The sequence below is a fragment of the Haliotis asinina genome, chromosome 9, assembly GCF_037392515.1.
Source record: "Haliotis asinina isolate JCU_RB_2024 chromosome 9, JCU_Hal_asi_v2, whole genome shotgun sequence".
Classification (NCBI taxonomy): domain Eukaryota; kingdom Metazoa; phylum Mollusca; class Gastropoda; order Lepetellida; family Haliotidae; genus Haliotis; species Haliotis asinina.
In genome coordinates, this window is record NC_090288.1 from 7,878,860 (window position 1) to 7,893,988 (window position 15,129).

Genomic DNA, 15,129 nt, shown 5'->3' on the forward strand with positions numbered 1-15,129 from the left:
AAACAAATCCTAGGCAAAAGAGAGAGAACTGTGTGGAGTGTTCAAAGCCACTAGTTTTCTGAGACAATTTCGTCAGTTGAAATTCATTCTTTGAACCGATATTGCAAGTATATGCCTACATATACGCATGCGCTTACAAACAGAGAGGCAGCAATAAACGCTGGAGTTTACATTGCACCCACAATGATCCTGAGATTTCAACGGATCTACTTTCGGTCTGAGCAACGAGTAGCCGTTTATCGTTATGAAATAAGCGTGACGTTCTATAAATAGGTTTCGAAGAAGTTATCACAACAACAGTTCATGGATCTGACAGAATGTAAAGGGAGGTAATATCTCGTTATCAGGTTAAGTGGCTTGTTCCAGGAAGTACGCAAATCTATAATACATGACGTAATGGTTAATGTAAGTGGTTTACAATGCTGGGTAGACTGAGTAAAACGTGGGTGATCGAATATGGTTTTAAGCCGTTTTAACAATATTCAAGCAATGTGGGGACTTCACACATCGATGGGAAATGGGCTCCACATGTGCACACGGCACCCAGACCCATAACCCGGGTCTTCAGCGTGACAAACGAGAGCTTTTACCGTTACCCCACCACCCCCCTTAGTCAAGTAGGTGAAAGCGTATGTGTTAGATACCGATTACCTAGAACCATAGGTATTCATATTGATTTTGTTATGTCTCGACACACGGCATTCTATCATAACAGTTCAATACACAACACGAAGAGGCCTTTTTCCTCCTATACTGACTAGGTATAAGTGAGTGAGTTTAGTTTTACGCCGCACTCAGCAATATTCCAGCTATATGGCGGCGGTCTGTAAATAATCGAGCCTGGACCAGACAATCCAGTGATCAACAACATGAGCATCGATCTGCGCAATTTGGAACCGATGACGTGTCAACCAAGTCAGCGAGCTTGACCACCCGATCCCGTTAGTCGCCTCTTACGACACGCTCAGTCGCCTTTTATGGCAAGCATGGGTTGCTGAAGGCCTATTCTACCCCGGGACCTTCACGGGTCGACTAGGTATAAAGATTGTATTAGTTCCAAGTTAGTATTTATTAAATTCACGTTGAGTCACGTTTTTCAGTATGGGTCTGTGGGATAGCCTAATGGTCAAAGTGTCTGCTCGTCACGGGTTCTAATCCCTGGGTTAAGTTGATTTCCCATGTCCACTGCCATGCTATTGCTGGGGTATGTGCTGTAAAATCATAGTCACCCTTTTAGTATGTCTGTCATGTGTATGATATATATCTTAATCGTAGAATATATGTTATTTTCATGTATGCTTAGTTTGCCCAACAGTCGTAAACTACTGAAGGAATGGTGTTATATCCAGCTAGGGTCAATTCAGATATGTTTTTTCCAAGTGATAATGACAACATGCAAATCTTAGATCAAAATATGTGATGCGCTGCCTGCTGACGACAGGCCGCAGATTCAGATCCAAAAAGGAAGGTGCAGGGGAGCGCAATCCCCCACGCCCACCCACAACCCCACCTCCACCCCTCTCTTGTCCTCTAAATTTGCTGAATTAAGACAAAATGAGCTTCATTTTGTGCCATGATGCTTATAAGCATACTCTCACTGAATTTATTACAGGACCATTGAAACTCTCGTGAAATCAAGTATGCACCCATCCACAACAACAAGCCCACAAATCATAGTAGCTGAATACTTCGTTTGTTAAAATGGGACATTTGATATGATTGAGATCTTTTAAAAAATAACGAGATAAGCGGTGAGCACAAGCAAAAGTTCACGTCGTCCCTGAGAACCCTGGCACGCACCAATCGGCACCTATCTACCTGCCTATACAATATCATGCTTACGTAAAAAGTAGTTGTCTATCCCAAAACAAGCCTGACGTTATATGTCCAGTGATTGTAGATTTCTTGACAGGAGCAGTTCATGTTGTTTATTCCAGGAAGTATATCTGAGACATGGCATGATGTTTCTTATATTTTATAGTGTATTTTCGTCTATGGGTATCTGATTTAAATGTAATTACTAGTTTTAAAATGAAATCTGTGGTAGTCTAGATCTTTTATTTTCCTATCGTGACGAGGTTTAATGATTTACTTTCATATATTATGAAATTATTATTTATATAGCTATAACTGATATAGCTGAAATGTTGGTGGTATGACTCTAAATCACCCAGCATCCCAGTCCTTCCATGGCGGACATCAGTATCCCAGCCCTTCCATGGTTGACACCAGTATCCCAGCCCTTCTATGGTGGACACCAGAATCCCAGCCCTTCCATGGCAGACACCAGTATCCCAGCCCTTCCATGGTGGCCACCAGAATCCCAGCCCCTCCATGGTGGCCACCAGAATCCCAGCCCTTCTATGGTGGACACCAGAATCCCAGCCCTTCCATGGCAGACACCAGTATCCCAGCCCTTCCATGGTGGCCACCAGAATCCCAGCCCCTCCATGGTGGCCACCAGAATCCCAGCCCCTCCATGGTTGACACCAGAATCCCAGCCCTTCTATGGTGGACACCAGAATCCCAGCCCTTCCATGGCGGACACCAGTATCCCAGCCCTTCCATGGTGGACACCAGTATCCCAGCTCCCTCGCCATGGACACCAGTTTCCGAGTGTGCCGGAAACGGGTGTCCCAGCACCATCGTGGGGGCCGTCATGGAGTAGAGCTCATTTCTGACAGGTGTGAAGTCATCGGTCAAAAAGATGATTAATTTATTTCTAATCTCTCCACCTGGATCCATACTTTGGTTGTTTGGTGGTGAACCCAATTATGCATTATGCATTATGTCCAAATTAATTAATCAGTACCCTCTCATGACACTTTACCTGGGTAGAAAATGTAAGAGTTGTAATAGCAATATAGCATGTGATTTACATTATTCTTTTGTTGATATAGAAATATATCATGTGATTTAAGTCATTTGTAGACAATGAGTGGATTAAAATCATCACATCGGCAATATTTTAACCATATCGTGACTAAAACAATTCATTCTATCTTAATAGATAAAGGGAGAATCTGTCGAGATGGGGCAGTACAATGACTCATAATCAGAGGTTTATAATTAAGCCTAGCATGGAACTTGAAGTTTTTGGGATAATATACATTGCTGGAGATTACCCGCAACTGAGGGAAGTTCATCGCTCTAGGGACCATGGGGAATTACAGCACCTTGGCTACCTGCTACCTAGTTGGATTTATATCATCCCTTCAGCCACTGGTGATTGTAGTCGAATTTAGCCACAATTTAAAGTTATAATGATAAGTACTACGTTTAAACTATGTTGTAAGATTGATTTCTTTTGATAGCTTTGAGACCTACGTACCGTCTAAGGTGAGCAATTATTGTACAATAATTCAACCACTGTGAGGATACAGCTACTCACTATCTCGCCTGCTCGATTCAAACTACCGAGAGTGTGTATTCTTTTACAAATCATCGACCAAAACGAATGTAATACTTCTATTTCTTTTTAAAATTCTAAATATAAATGATACTTAACATAACAGATTACTGTTTTGACATTTTGTAAATATTTATCCCTTGGGATAAAAAAATATCAAAAATGAATACAATCATGACATGACATACTTGACTGTCAACGTCGCATAATGACTAGTTCAAAGATGGACTGTAGATGTAACCGATATAAGGTTCCATATCATGCAATTTAGTAATACCTGCTTCTGTGACCCACTTATTTTGCATCAGATCACGGATATTAATTCGGCTGATCTCAGTGATGTTGATTCCTGTTTTCACATTCCCATATCGTCTACCTATCACCATTGATAAGGACACGAAAATAGTCACACGTGTCAACACACATGCACGTAGTTTTTCCATGACATCACCTTACAAGCCAAGTAGGGTGTCACCCAAAGGAGATTAAAATCTCATTAACTAACCCGGATCTTTTCGGATGCATTTTGTTGTCATAAATGCATGTGTCGTCCTTTGTTCCGCAATGTTTAACTGCCTGCACTGTATTGCACATAATGTACTTGCTCACATGATTCCATGCACTGGCTATATTTAGCTACTTGCAGCACGAAACGAAACTACAGCGACGATTTGGTCCAGGAGTGAAGTGGATTCGTATACCTGTGATGAGTCTTTCTCGCACACCCGCCATTTTCTCTCTGCACTTCTCCTTCGTAACAAATTGTGAACTGTGTCAATTTTGTAATTATAGTTTGTTATACCACATTTTGTATTATTAAATCATAATTCACGAAATAAAAAATTCACAATGGCAGAGCATTTATAATGCATCAAGTTAAGTTTTCTGGCAGACTTGCTTTCCTGCTGCCCAGATGTGATGACAGGTACATGAACATCCATAACGTTTACAGTCAAAGCATTCATATTGCACGTCAGTTTCATACTCTCGTGTGTTTGCGTTTGGGGGTATTTTTAACCGTTTGAGTTTGGATTTAGGTCAGGGCTATACATTGTAGCTTGGCCAGTCTAATAATGTGACATTTTGGGTCCAAAAACCAGGCCTTGAATGCTTTGAACGATGTTTTCGGTCTTTGTCCTACTGGAAAAGGTTTCATGACCACGTGTCTTACTTATGTCTCGTGCACTTATCACTATTTCGAGTTATTCAATCATTCATCATTTGAAGTCAAACGGACTGTACTCACACAAATCACTCCATATGCATACAGACATATTCAGAACGTCATATTTGGTATTGATGGTGTATGAACACGAGCAAAACTGACGTATTTCTACTTTTGAGTGTCCATATTGCAGAGCATACCATTGGACGTTTTCTGACACATTTTTACAGTAAGTGCATTTCATTTACTCTAAACGCAGGGCTCCTTTGTCTTGGTGAAATACCTCACACGCCCTGTCCCCACCAGTCTGTGGGTCGGTGAAAGCGTTTGGACGTCAAGCCGATGAATGAGAGAGTGATTTAATGCTTAACTTCACACCGGCAATGTTTCAACCATATGGTGACGAAAACGATTTTACATTCCTGAATGCGGCGTAAAACCACACTCATTCGCTATTGTATTGTGTATTGTGCTGCAAACGATTTAATGTACGAGTTGCTGATGTCTTTCGACTATGACTCCTATGATAGTTTGTGACAATATCAGGAATATTCATTTGACTGCACATCTGACAATGGGCATTTTCCATTTCTCATGTCAGGGAATAACAATCTCACTAACCTACTCGATCCAATGAATAGACTAACTGACCCAGTGATTGGTTTAGTTTAACAGTAAACAAAAACAAAATAATCCGTGTTTCTATACTGTTTATTCTGTCGATTTCAAGCCGCCACATCAACATGAAGCTGAAAATATTAAATCCTCTTCGCATTTTGATAATTTTCTTCTTCAAGAAGTAGACTTCAAGTAATGAGTATTTGTCCCACTGGTACCTTTTCAGTGTAGATATTACCCTCGTACTGGCGAAGCGACGAATCGTACCTGCCAGCTCACTCAACGAATGTTGAATACGTGTTCCCTTCCGGTACAGCTATCAGTAAAAGCCACCCAAATATTTTACTAATTTTTGCTCATTATTCATACAGGGGTGACAATGGCCGTTCACACTTTCTCGTCTATGTATCAATCTCCACTCTGACTGAGTACTGTGAGATTCACGAATTTACATATGTATGTCTTCCGCGTTCAGTGACTGTTCGGCTTCAGCTTCTAAGACTTCAGCCCAGTTTCAAAACGAGGCATATGTGGTACATGCGGTCTCACCTGAGGCAAGAGAGCTTGTTCAAAACTGCCTCTGTTCACCCAGCAGAAAATGGGTACCTGATGGGATAGGTCAGAGGACTACTAATCTCTTACAGGCCGCTTGTGTTATCAGGGCTAATAATAATCCTGCGCTAGGACCATAGTGTCGCTGAGGATGTAGCGCAATATACATGGACTAATTGTTATTGTTGATATAATGTAGTATTATGTAGTATTATATTGTAGCAGTATTCAGTATTTGTATATGTGAGCATATATACTCCTCATTTTATGTGGAAACGCATGGCAAATTCGCAACGGTTCCGTCAGGACGGCAAAAAGGACCTTTTGTCTATGGTGTTTCAGAGGAAGGGTGGTTACAGTTTTGTGATAAACTACCATTATTGACAACCTCAGCAGCAGCAGCATCAGAAGCAGCAACATCGGTGACATGGCTGTCGTCCGTTATGTCTGACGGTGAGCACTTTGTGTCACACTCTGGCTTCACGACGCCCTTGATGTCGAGTGCAACGTCTCTATCAATCACGTCTGTCTTTGTGCCAACATTCGCATCAGGAGCAGCAACATCGGTCACATGGCTGTCGTCTGTTATGTCGGACCTAAAACACTTCGTGTCACGCTCTGACGTCACTAATTTCTTGATGTAGAGTGTTACTTCCTCTTCCATCATTCCGGTCTTTGTGGCCACATCCGCATCAGAAGCAGCAACATCAGTGACATGGCTGCCGTCCGTTATGTCTGACGGTGAGCACTTTGTGCCACACTCTGGCTTCATGACGCCCTTGATGTCGAGTGCAACGTCTCTATCAATCACGTCTGTATTTGTGACATCAGCATCAGAACCAGCAACATCGATGACATGGCTGCCGTCTGTTTTGTCTGACGGAGAGCACTTTGTATTAGGGGCTGGCTTCAAAACGCCCTTGATGTCGAGTACAACTTCTCCATCAATCAGTCCTTCATCAGCAACATTGGTGACATGGCTGTCGTTAGTTTTGTCTGACGGAGAGTCCTTTGTGTCACACTCTGGCTTCACGACGTTCTTAGAGTCGAGTGCAACGTCTCCACCTATCACGTCTGTCTTTGTGCCAACATCAGCATCAGAATCAGCAACATCGGTAACATGGCTGTCGTTAGTTTTGTCTGACGGGGAGCAGTTTGTGTCAGGGTCTGGCTTCACAACTCTCCTGAAGTCGAGTGCAAGTTCTCCATCAATCATGCCTGTTTTTGTGCCAACATCCGCATCAGGAGCAGCAACATCGGTCACATGGCTGTCGTCTGTTATGTCGGACATAAAACACTTCGTGTCACACTCTGGCGTCACTACTTTCTTGATGTAGAGTGCAACTTCCTCTTCCATCAGTCCGGTCTTTGTGGCCACATCCGCATCAGAAGCAGCAACATCAGTGACATGGCTGCCGTTCATTATGCCTGACGAAGGGCACTTTGTGTCACACTCTCGCTTGACGACTCTCTTGAAGTCGTGTGCAACTTCTCCATCAGTCACTCCTCTCTTTGTAGCCACATCCGTATTAGCACCTTCATCAGAACCGGCAACATTAATGACATGGGTGCCGTCCGTTACGTCTGACGTAGAGCACTTCCAGTCACGGACTGGCTTCCTGACTCTTTTGAAGCTCAGCACGTCTTCTCCATCGATCACGCCTGTCTTTGTGGCAAAGTCCACCTCACACCTGCAACCGAATAACCTGTATCACCTACTCTCTCATCAATGGCACCATAAATGTGCTTCACACTTTGTACCCACGTGGGGCATCGAATCAAAGCCTTGTCGTGACGAGCGAACGCATTAACCACTAGGCCAGTCCACTACTCCATTTGTATGAGATCCGAAATGTCCATATCGTTGGCTGTATAGGAATCATTCTCAAAAGATGCAGCTTTTTCACGTATCAAGATTAAAACTTCAATATAACCGTCAAAGTTTTCAGTGTGTTAAAAAATTGATATCTCCTGCATTAGCAACCTGTAATCTGGCTTGGAAATCTTTTATTACAAACAAAAGGACCTATTACTATTTACTAAATCAGGTGTCTACTGTGCAGTAAATTTCATTTAAGAAGATATTGTTTCTCGAGTAGTTGAGAAGAATAGACCTTTTCCCATTCCTGGTAGACGTTTATCATTTTCTTGCTGAATTTTGTGAAAGTTGGACTCCCTATCATACATTAAGAACTTCTCGTTGAGAGTGATAAACATGTGGTGTTAAGTTCAAGACACATTTTTCAACACACTGTTAAAATTTAAAGGTAAACATTTGGGAATATTTTGTACCGGTGTCTTTTATGTAACATCAATTATCAGTTTTAAAAAATTCCAAACATATGTGTTTCTCTTTGCATTTTGAACGATTATTATAACACAGGGGTGTTGTCTGAAATGGGAAAGGGAATAGCCAATATTTTTTTCTGAATTTCCATTTCCATTTTGTCTCTCACATAACAGTCTTTTCAGTAACAGCTATTTTGTTATTGGAAAGACAATCAGTGTTATTTCAAAGAAACATATCTCCATTAGTCAAATATTCTTTTTATTTTAATGTCAATGTCATTAACGGCTGAACCTGCATTTGCTATGTGCTCACATTAGGACTATTACGTTTATGTTTGAAGTAACAACTGACATTTTCCCTAACAATTTGTATGTATCTTTTAAAAATACCCGTTACTTATAGGACTTATGTAGTTACTGCAAAGAGAGTTTAATATAAATGATCTTTGTTTTTTGTGTTTCTTTCCTGATTGATTCGGATGTGCATTAATATATGATACACAATTACCTTATGCTTAACACAGAAGTCTGTTCTTGAAACTTTGAATGCTTATATCCATTTTAAAGACTGTTGTTTGAAAGACAGTGTGTGACTGACCATACTAATTATGACAGTGTAATAATCAGTCTGCAAAAAGCTTTGAACATCTAGTTTCCTAAGTGAAGTTAATTGGTGATAATCTAAAACAAAAGATCAGTGAATCATTCTTTTCTGAAGTAGCAAGATGGGTATGACAAATACTGAGATATATTATCTTGATTTATGTGTTACTTTGACAGCTTGAGGCAGCTGATCAAAACTTTGATACTTTTGCTAGTAGCAAGCCCGTTTAACAGTTTGAGGCAAATGATCAAAACCTGGATTCTTTTGTTAGTTGTAAACCTGTTTGACAGTTTGAGGATGGTAAGTAAAACTTTGATACGTTTGTTACTTTTAAATTTGTTGGACTGTTTGATAAATTCATGACAATCACTGTCAAACGTCTCGTCAAACCCTTTTTTCTCTGAGATCCTAAAAGAAACAAATTTCAAGATGGTGACTGCTACTTTAATTGTTAATTTAAAGCACAATGTCTATAGTGATTTTAATTCTTCTTTATCGACCATTACCGTGTTCTGAAATGTCTTTCCAGTAACACTGACATGCCTTTAAGGTAACAAATAGGCAAAGTTCTAAATATAGACTATATATTTTGCTCTTCAAGTATGGTAAAACAATACTTTAGAAACGGATTGATGTGAACCTAGCTTATCATCAATACCACTGATGTATTCTTATCCTAACTCAAATATACAAATGAATTGTCTTCTCTATAACAAACATGTCGTTGTTAGTCACCTAATTTGAAGATATGGATGTAACTTGTAACACTTACTATATTTCTAAATGTAAAACGCAAAGATTTTAGTTACAATTAAATAGTTTTTCAAATTTATTTGACATATTTTCTTTCCAATAACGTAGAGTATCTTTGACATAATGATACTGTCCTTCATTAGCAGGACTAGAAAGTAAATGTTTTATGATCTAAAGAGTAAGACATTGTCAGAAATCAGTCAGAAATATCAAATTATTCTCTCCAAATCACCCTAAGTGCAATACTTTTTATGAGAGGCAGTTGAGGGGAAACTATGAGCACTGAAAAGTACTAGCAGATTTCACCATTTCATCTGACACAGTGTAGAACAGGTTTATTTCATAAACACGCAATCATAGAACTGAATTTGTGAGGGTGTGTAACAAAATAACAGCTAATGGCAAGAGTCGATTACATGGGTCTGCCTATATTGTGAATGTGTATTTGTTTCAGCAGTTCTACAGCCGTACGGTGTTTGTAAACAACCGAACGTGGACCCAACGATCCAGTGATTTTAACGTTCACTAATCTACCTGCACCAATGTACCTCTATACACTATGAACGTTACTGAAATTTGCATTGTGTTTACTTCAGAATTATACCATTTTTCATCAAAAGCCTAAGCCAAGCCCACAACAGATATTTACAAAACGTATCTTAATAATACTTACATTTTGCCATTGATTACAAAGCTCCTCTTGCTAGCTTGCATATATTCTTTGTATCTATCCTCAAATATTTGACTGTCGGTGACATCACTCCATGTTCCCTCAGGACTCTTCCATGACCATGTCCAAACTCCTGTCGACGAGTTCCTCAGATTGACTTCTTCTTCCTTCTCCTCCTGTCTCTCTTTCGCCTCCACTCGGAACTGTCCATTTTGGTTACAACCCGTAGTAAGTTTCTCTGATACTTTGATTTTTCCTCTTGTACTACATCCGGTGTTAGCAGAATAACTAGTCAATTTATGCCGGTTATTTGGTTTGGGTATGTCTTTGTTGTATCCATCAATGAACATGCCCTGTGTTCCAGTTGAGCATTGAACCTGTCTGTCCTCGTGTTCGACTGGATGATTCTTTTTGGTTGCTATGGATTTAAGAATTTTGAAAACAACTTCTTTTTCCTGATAATTTGATGGACGTATTCCGTAACGTCGGAGACAATGTAACGGTTGGTTAGCCGTAATATCATGAGAAGAATTACACCTGTATGAGGCCACGCAAGTTCCATGGAGGAATTTTGAACATACGTGCATGAATCCGCATTGAGCGTTGTTGCAGCCTTTAGGCTTGTTGTAGTAATTGCATATCGCTGGAACAGTTGTGGAATTTCTATATCTCAGTGAACGCAGAACTTCGATTTCAATTTCCGTTTTGAATGTGTGCAACAACGATTTCCTCAAAACCTCTTTATTGTGTTCTGTGTCCATGTCATGACCAAAGATACATGTCTTCCCCTGTTCTTGCATGGTACATTTGCTCAAAACGAAATATTTGCAGATGTGAAGGCTCCTGCAGTCTTGTCTGCATGACCCCGCTTTCCTTGAATGTTGCTGACACAGGAGTAGATTTGGATGACCAGTCACAAGAAACTTATCCTCAGCTACTGTTTCTTCCACTTCACCATCCTCAATCACTCTCTCATCCCTGTCAGTGTCGCCCTCTATTTCAAAAACGCTGTTATAAGTTTTCAAGAAATCAAATAGAGTTTGCGTGTTGGAAAAATTGATAATCCTTTTCTGGTGAAGAGTTTTTCTCAAGTTTGCTAAATGAACCTTGCCAAGGTAATCTACACATACTGTTCGAAGAATCAAACTGGCCAGGTCTTCTTTCTCTGCTGTACTTGATGACTTTATTCTCTCTTCTGAATCAATTGGCTCAACCGAGGGCGTGGTTACACAGTTGAATCCCTGAGTTACAGACGGATTCCAGTCGTGGACGCTTTCGTTGTCTTCGATATATTGTTGCATATTTACTCCGATTTCAGCTAATGACAGGTTCCTTCTGACAGGTTCCCTTTGATTAAAATAGCCTCGATTAAATGAATTATCTTCCCCTTTGTCATCGTTCCATTTGTGTTTCTTTCTTCTGATCCTATCCGGTGACCTGCTTCTGTCATTTCGGAAGACGCCTGGTCCAGATGACTTATTATCAGGGTGGGGCCTTTTCCCACATCTGCTCATCCTTCCTAAATGCATCCCATCCTTTTCCTGCGAACCAGATCGTTTGCTAGTCTCAATGAATCTTACTCCTACATTATTTCCTTTACTCATGCCCTTTCTGCTGGTCCGACCTATGTCCTCTACTGTACGCTGGTCCCATCGATGTCCACCAGGATTCCAACTTGTCCCTCTTATTGCACTCCCATCTTTTATGTCCTTATGCACTACCTCCACTCTTCGGACAATGTCTTGTGCATGTCCGACGTCACTCTCACCGACATCGTGGTTTTGAAGCCTGTGCCTCAGATCTGTACCAGTAACACATATGCTCTAACGATTGTGCATTTAAGATCGACAAAGTGATGTTTCACAATGGCATAAATGTGCATGTTGTTAGATTTCATATCATAAAATATAATTTCAAAGATCAATTTCATTTCGTGTGATATCACCAATGGCCAATGAAATATGTTTCTAAGGATGGCCAAGTCTGGTATTCTTTAGCACAAACATTTCAAATTATTACATCATGCTTTACAGATGTTTGCCTACACTGATTTTCATACTTTTGTCATTTTATCGCAGATATTGATATTTATCCGTGCCAAATCTGTGCTATGATTTACAAAAGAAAGAAAATGCATAATGCTTCAAAATTCACAGATTAGTTACTTTCCATAGAACACATTAGGCGTAACTAATCGCTGTTGTTACAACATAGAAATTAACATGTAACATAATCCTCACCATCATGAGCCAGTCCTCGATCTTGTCCTCGATCGCGACCTTGTCCTCGTCCTTCCTCATCTTCCTGACCCTGTCGTAGGTGCTGCTTGTTGTGCCTTGCCATAACTGATGTGGTAGTGAATCCCGGATTGTCTGGTCCAGACTCGATTATTTATAAATCGTAGTTACACAGGTAGAACACCGCGATAAACAACAACAATCCACAGCCACCTGATATGGTAGTGAATACGATCTTAGGGTACCTGTCGTCCCAATTATGTGGAAACACACCCGGCGTCACACTGTTTCAAGACTGTGGTACTGACTGTTCGATAATCGACTCTCACAGTATATCTCACGTCAGACTGATCACTCTACCTGAAACATAATCTTCCAGAAGGTTCAATGAAGGACGACAAGGTCTGATGAGCAGCCCGTGCATTACAAAGCCTCACCTCAGCCTGCTACGCTGAATTGTAACCCAAGGAAGAGTATTTCGACCTGTGTACTATCACACAAAACGTAGTTAAAAGAGAGAGCACTTTGTGGTGTGCTGAAAGGCATCCTTGTTTACTGTGACAATTTTGTCAATTGAAATAAACGTGACAGTCTATGAATATGTTTCCTAGAAGTTATTACAACAACGGTTCATGGAAAAGCCTGATTGTATAGGGACTTCATACCTCGTTATCACATGAAGAGGCTTGTTCCCGGAAGTACGCAAATCTATAAGACATGACAGAACGGTTAATATACGCTCTTTACACTGCTGGGTTGATTGAGGAAAACATTCAGAGGTCCTGATGACCTTTTCCAGATCTGATAAACCGGAATGACTCATACACTGAGAAGAGTGAGCGACTGAGCATGGTTTTACGCTGTTTTGTAGCAATATTCGATCATTGTGGGGACTTCAGTGTGTGAAGAATTCGGCTCCACACGACCGAGTCTGCAGCGTGATGAGTGGACGCTTTAACCGCTACCCCATCACCCCTTCAGACAAGTAGGTGAAAGCATAAGTGTAAGATACCGATTACCTAGAGCCACAGATATTCATATTGTTACGAGAGTGTATTTTCTGTAAATTATATCATTAATTAAGTAATAATTACCATTGGGTCACAACGTTTAGTGTTTTGAATGATAATTATCATGGTTCACATTCCGTAGCATAATTGTTCAGTGGTAATAGTGTGTCATTACTTGACACAAGGAACTTTATCATAGCAGTTAAACGCACAACACGAACAAGCCATTTTATCGTATACTGAATAGGTGTACAGTGGAAGCTGTCTAAACCGGCACTCATCGGGACTGAAGAAATAATCCAGTTTAGACAACGTGCCGGATTGCAGAGCTGAAGATAAATGTTGAAGCCACAGACGGGACTGAGATTTAATGCTAATGTTAACACCTTGCCGGATTGGACAGATGCCGGTTTTGACAACTTCCACTGTATATAGAGAGCCTAATACTCAAAATGTCTGTTCGTCACAGTTTCGAATCGCCGGGTTAAGCTGATTTCTCATGACCACTGCCTGCAATTGCTGGAATATTGCTAAATGTGGCGTAAAACCATACTCACTCACTCTATTGGTATGGCTGTCGTGTACATAATATATATTTTAAACGTCTATTAGATGTTGTTTTTTCATACATGGTTAGTTTGAGCGAAGGTCGCCAACAACTGAATGAATGGTGTTAAACCGAGTTGGGGTCAATGCAAGTAGCATCTGGTAGATACCTGCCGTGGTTTTTGTGGTGTATTTGGGTCTATTGTTCTCTATTGTGGTATAGTGACATGGTTCTATGACAACAAGCTAGTTTTCAATCAAACACGATGATACTGTTGTAGAGTTACTGTCTTCTGAGAACTGGTTATGTTCCAAATTGATTATTCTTTAATGTTTCAGTTGTTCTTGTGGCGATGTTGCTAAAACATTGCTGACGTGCCTGTAAATATTAACTCAACCATTTTCGTTCCACACATCGAGACTAATGTAGTTGTATTATTTGATATGATAGAAGACCTTTCAAAAAACAAAACAACAACAACAACAACAAAAGCAGAGAGCACACGCAAAAGTTCACGTCGTCCCTGAGAACCCTGACACGCACCAATCTGCACCTATCTACCTGCCTATACAATATCATGCTTACGTAAACAGTAGTTGTCTATCCCAAAACAAGCCTGACGTTCTGTGTACACATTTCTTGAGAGCTCTACAATAACAGTTCAAGTTGTCTATTCCTGGAAGTATATTTGAGACATGGCATGGTGTTTCATATAAGTGGTGTACACTACAAACTACACTGCTGGGTGGACTGGGATACCCATTCAAAGGTCTTGGTGACCTGTTCTTGATCAGACACCGTCGTTATGACTAGTACACTGAGTCATGTAGGTGTTGGATGTGTTTGTTTTTTGGCTGTATATTTTAACAGACAGGTAGGAACCTGTCTGAACCTGGTGAAACTGGGAGTCGGGTTTCTCATTGATGATTCTGGAAAAATCTGGAAGAAGATCCGCCTATCGCGGTTGACTTTTAGAAGTCACTTGAATGTTCACCCTGTCACTTGCTGAACAGCCGAGACGACACAATAAAACACACGATTTAACAGACAGAACATTCATGTTGCACATTACTTTCAAGTTGGTGTGTTTGGTTGCTATGCTCTCATGTGATTGATTCACCTACTCTTACGGTAGCCATATTTTATTCTACTCAAACAAATCAGCCCCGATGCAGGCAAACATGAGAAATTCATATTTGGTATTCATGTTGTATGAATATCAGTAAAACTCATTTATTTCTTTGTTTTCTACGTTTCCATTTCTGTACTGCAGAG

The 15,129-nt window shown here is 40.5% G+C and overlaps 1 protein-coding gene across 1 annotated transcript; it reads right to left on the reverse strand.

The window, feature by feature from the left end:
• Positions 1-5,271: 5,271 nt before the first annotated feature.
• Positions 5,272-12,755, reverse strand: LOC137296750 (uncharacterized). Its single transcript, XM_067828592.1, has 3 exons — positions 12,301-12,755; positions 10,064-11,861; positions 5,272-7,435 (listed from the first exon to the last, which is right to left on the reverse strand). The coding sequence occupies exons 1-3, from the start codon at positions 12,401-12,403 to the stop codon at positions 6,073-6,075; spliced, it is 3,264 nt and encodes a 1,087-aa protein (XP_067684693.1). The 5' UTR covers positions 12,404-12,755; the 3' UTR covers positions 5,272-6,072.
• Between the last annotated feature and the right edge of the window lie 2,374 nt (positions 12,756-15,129).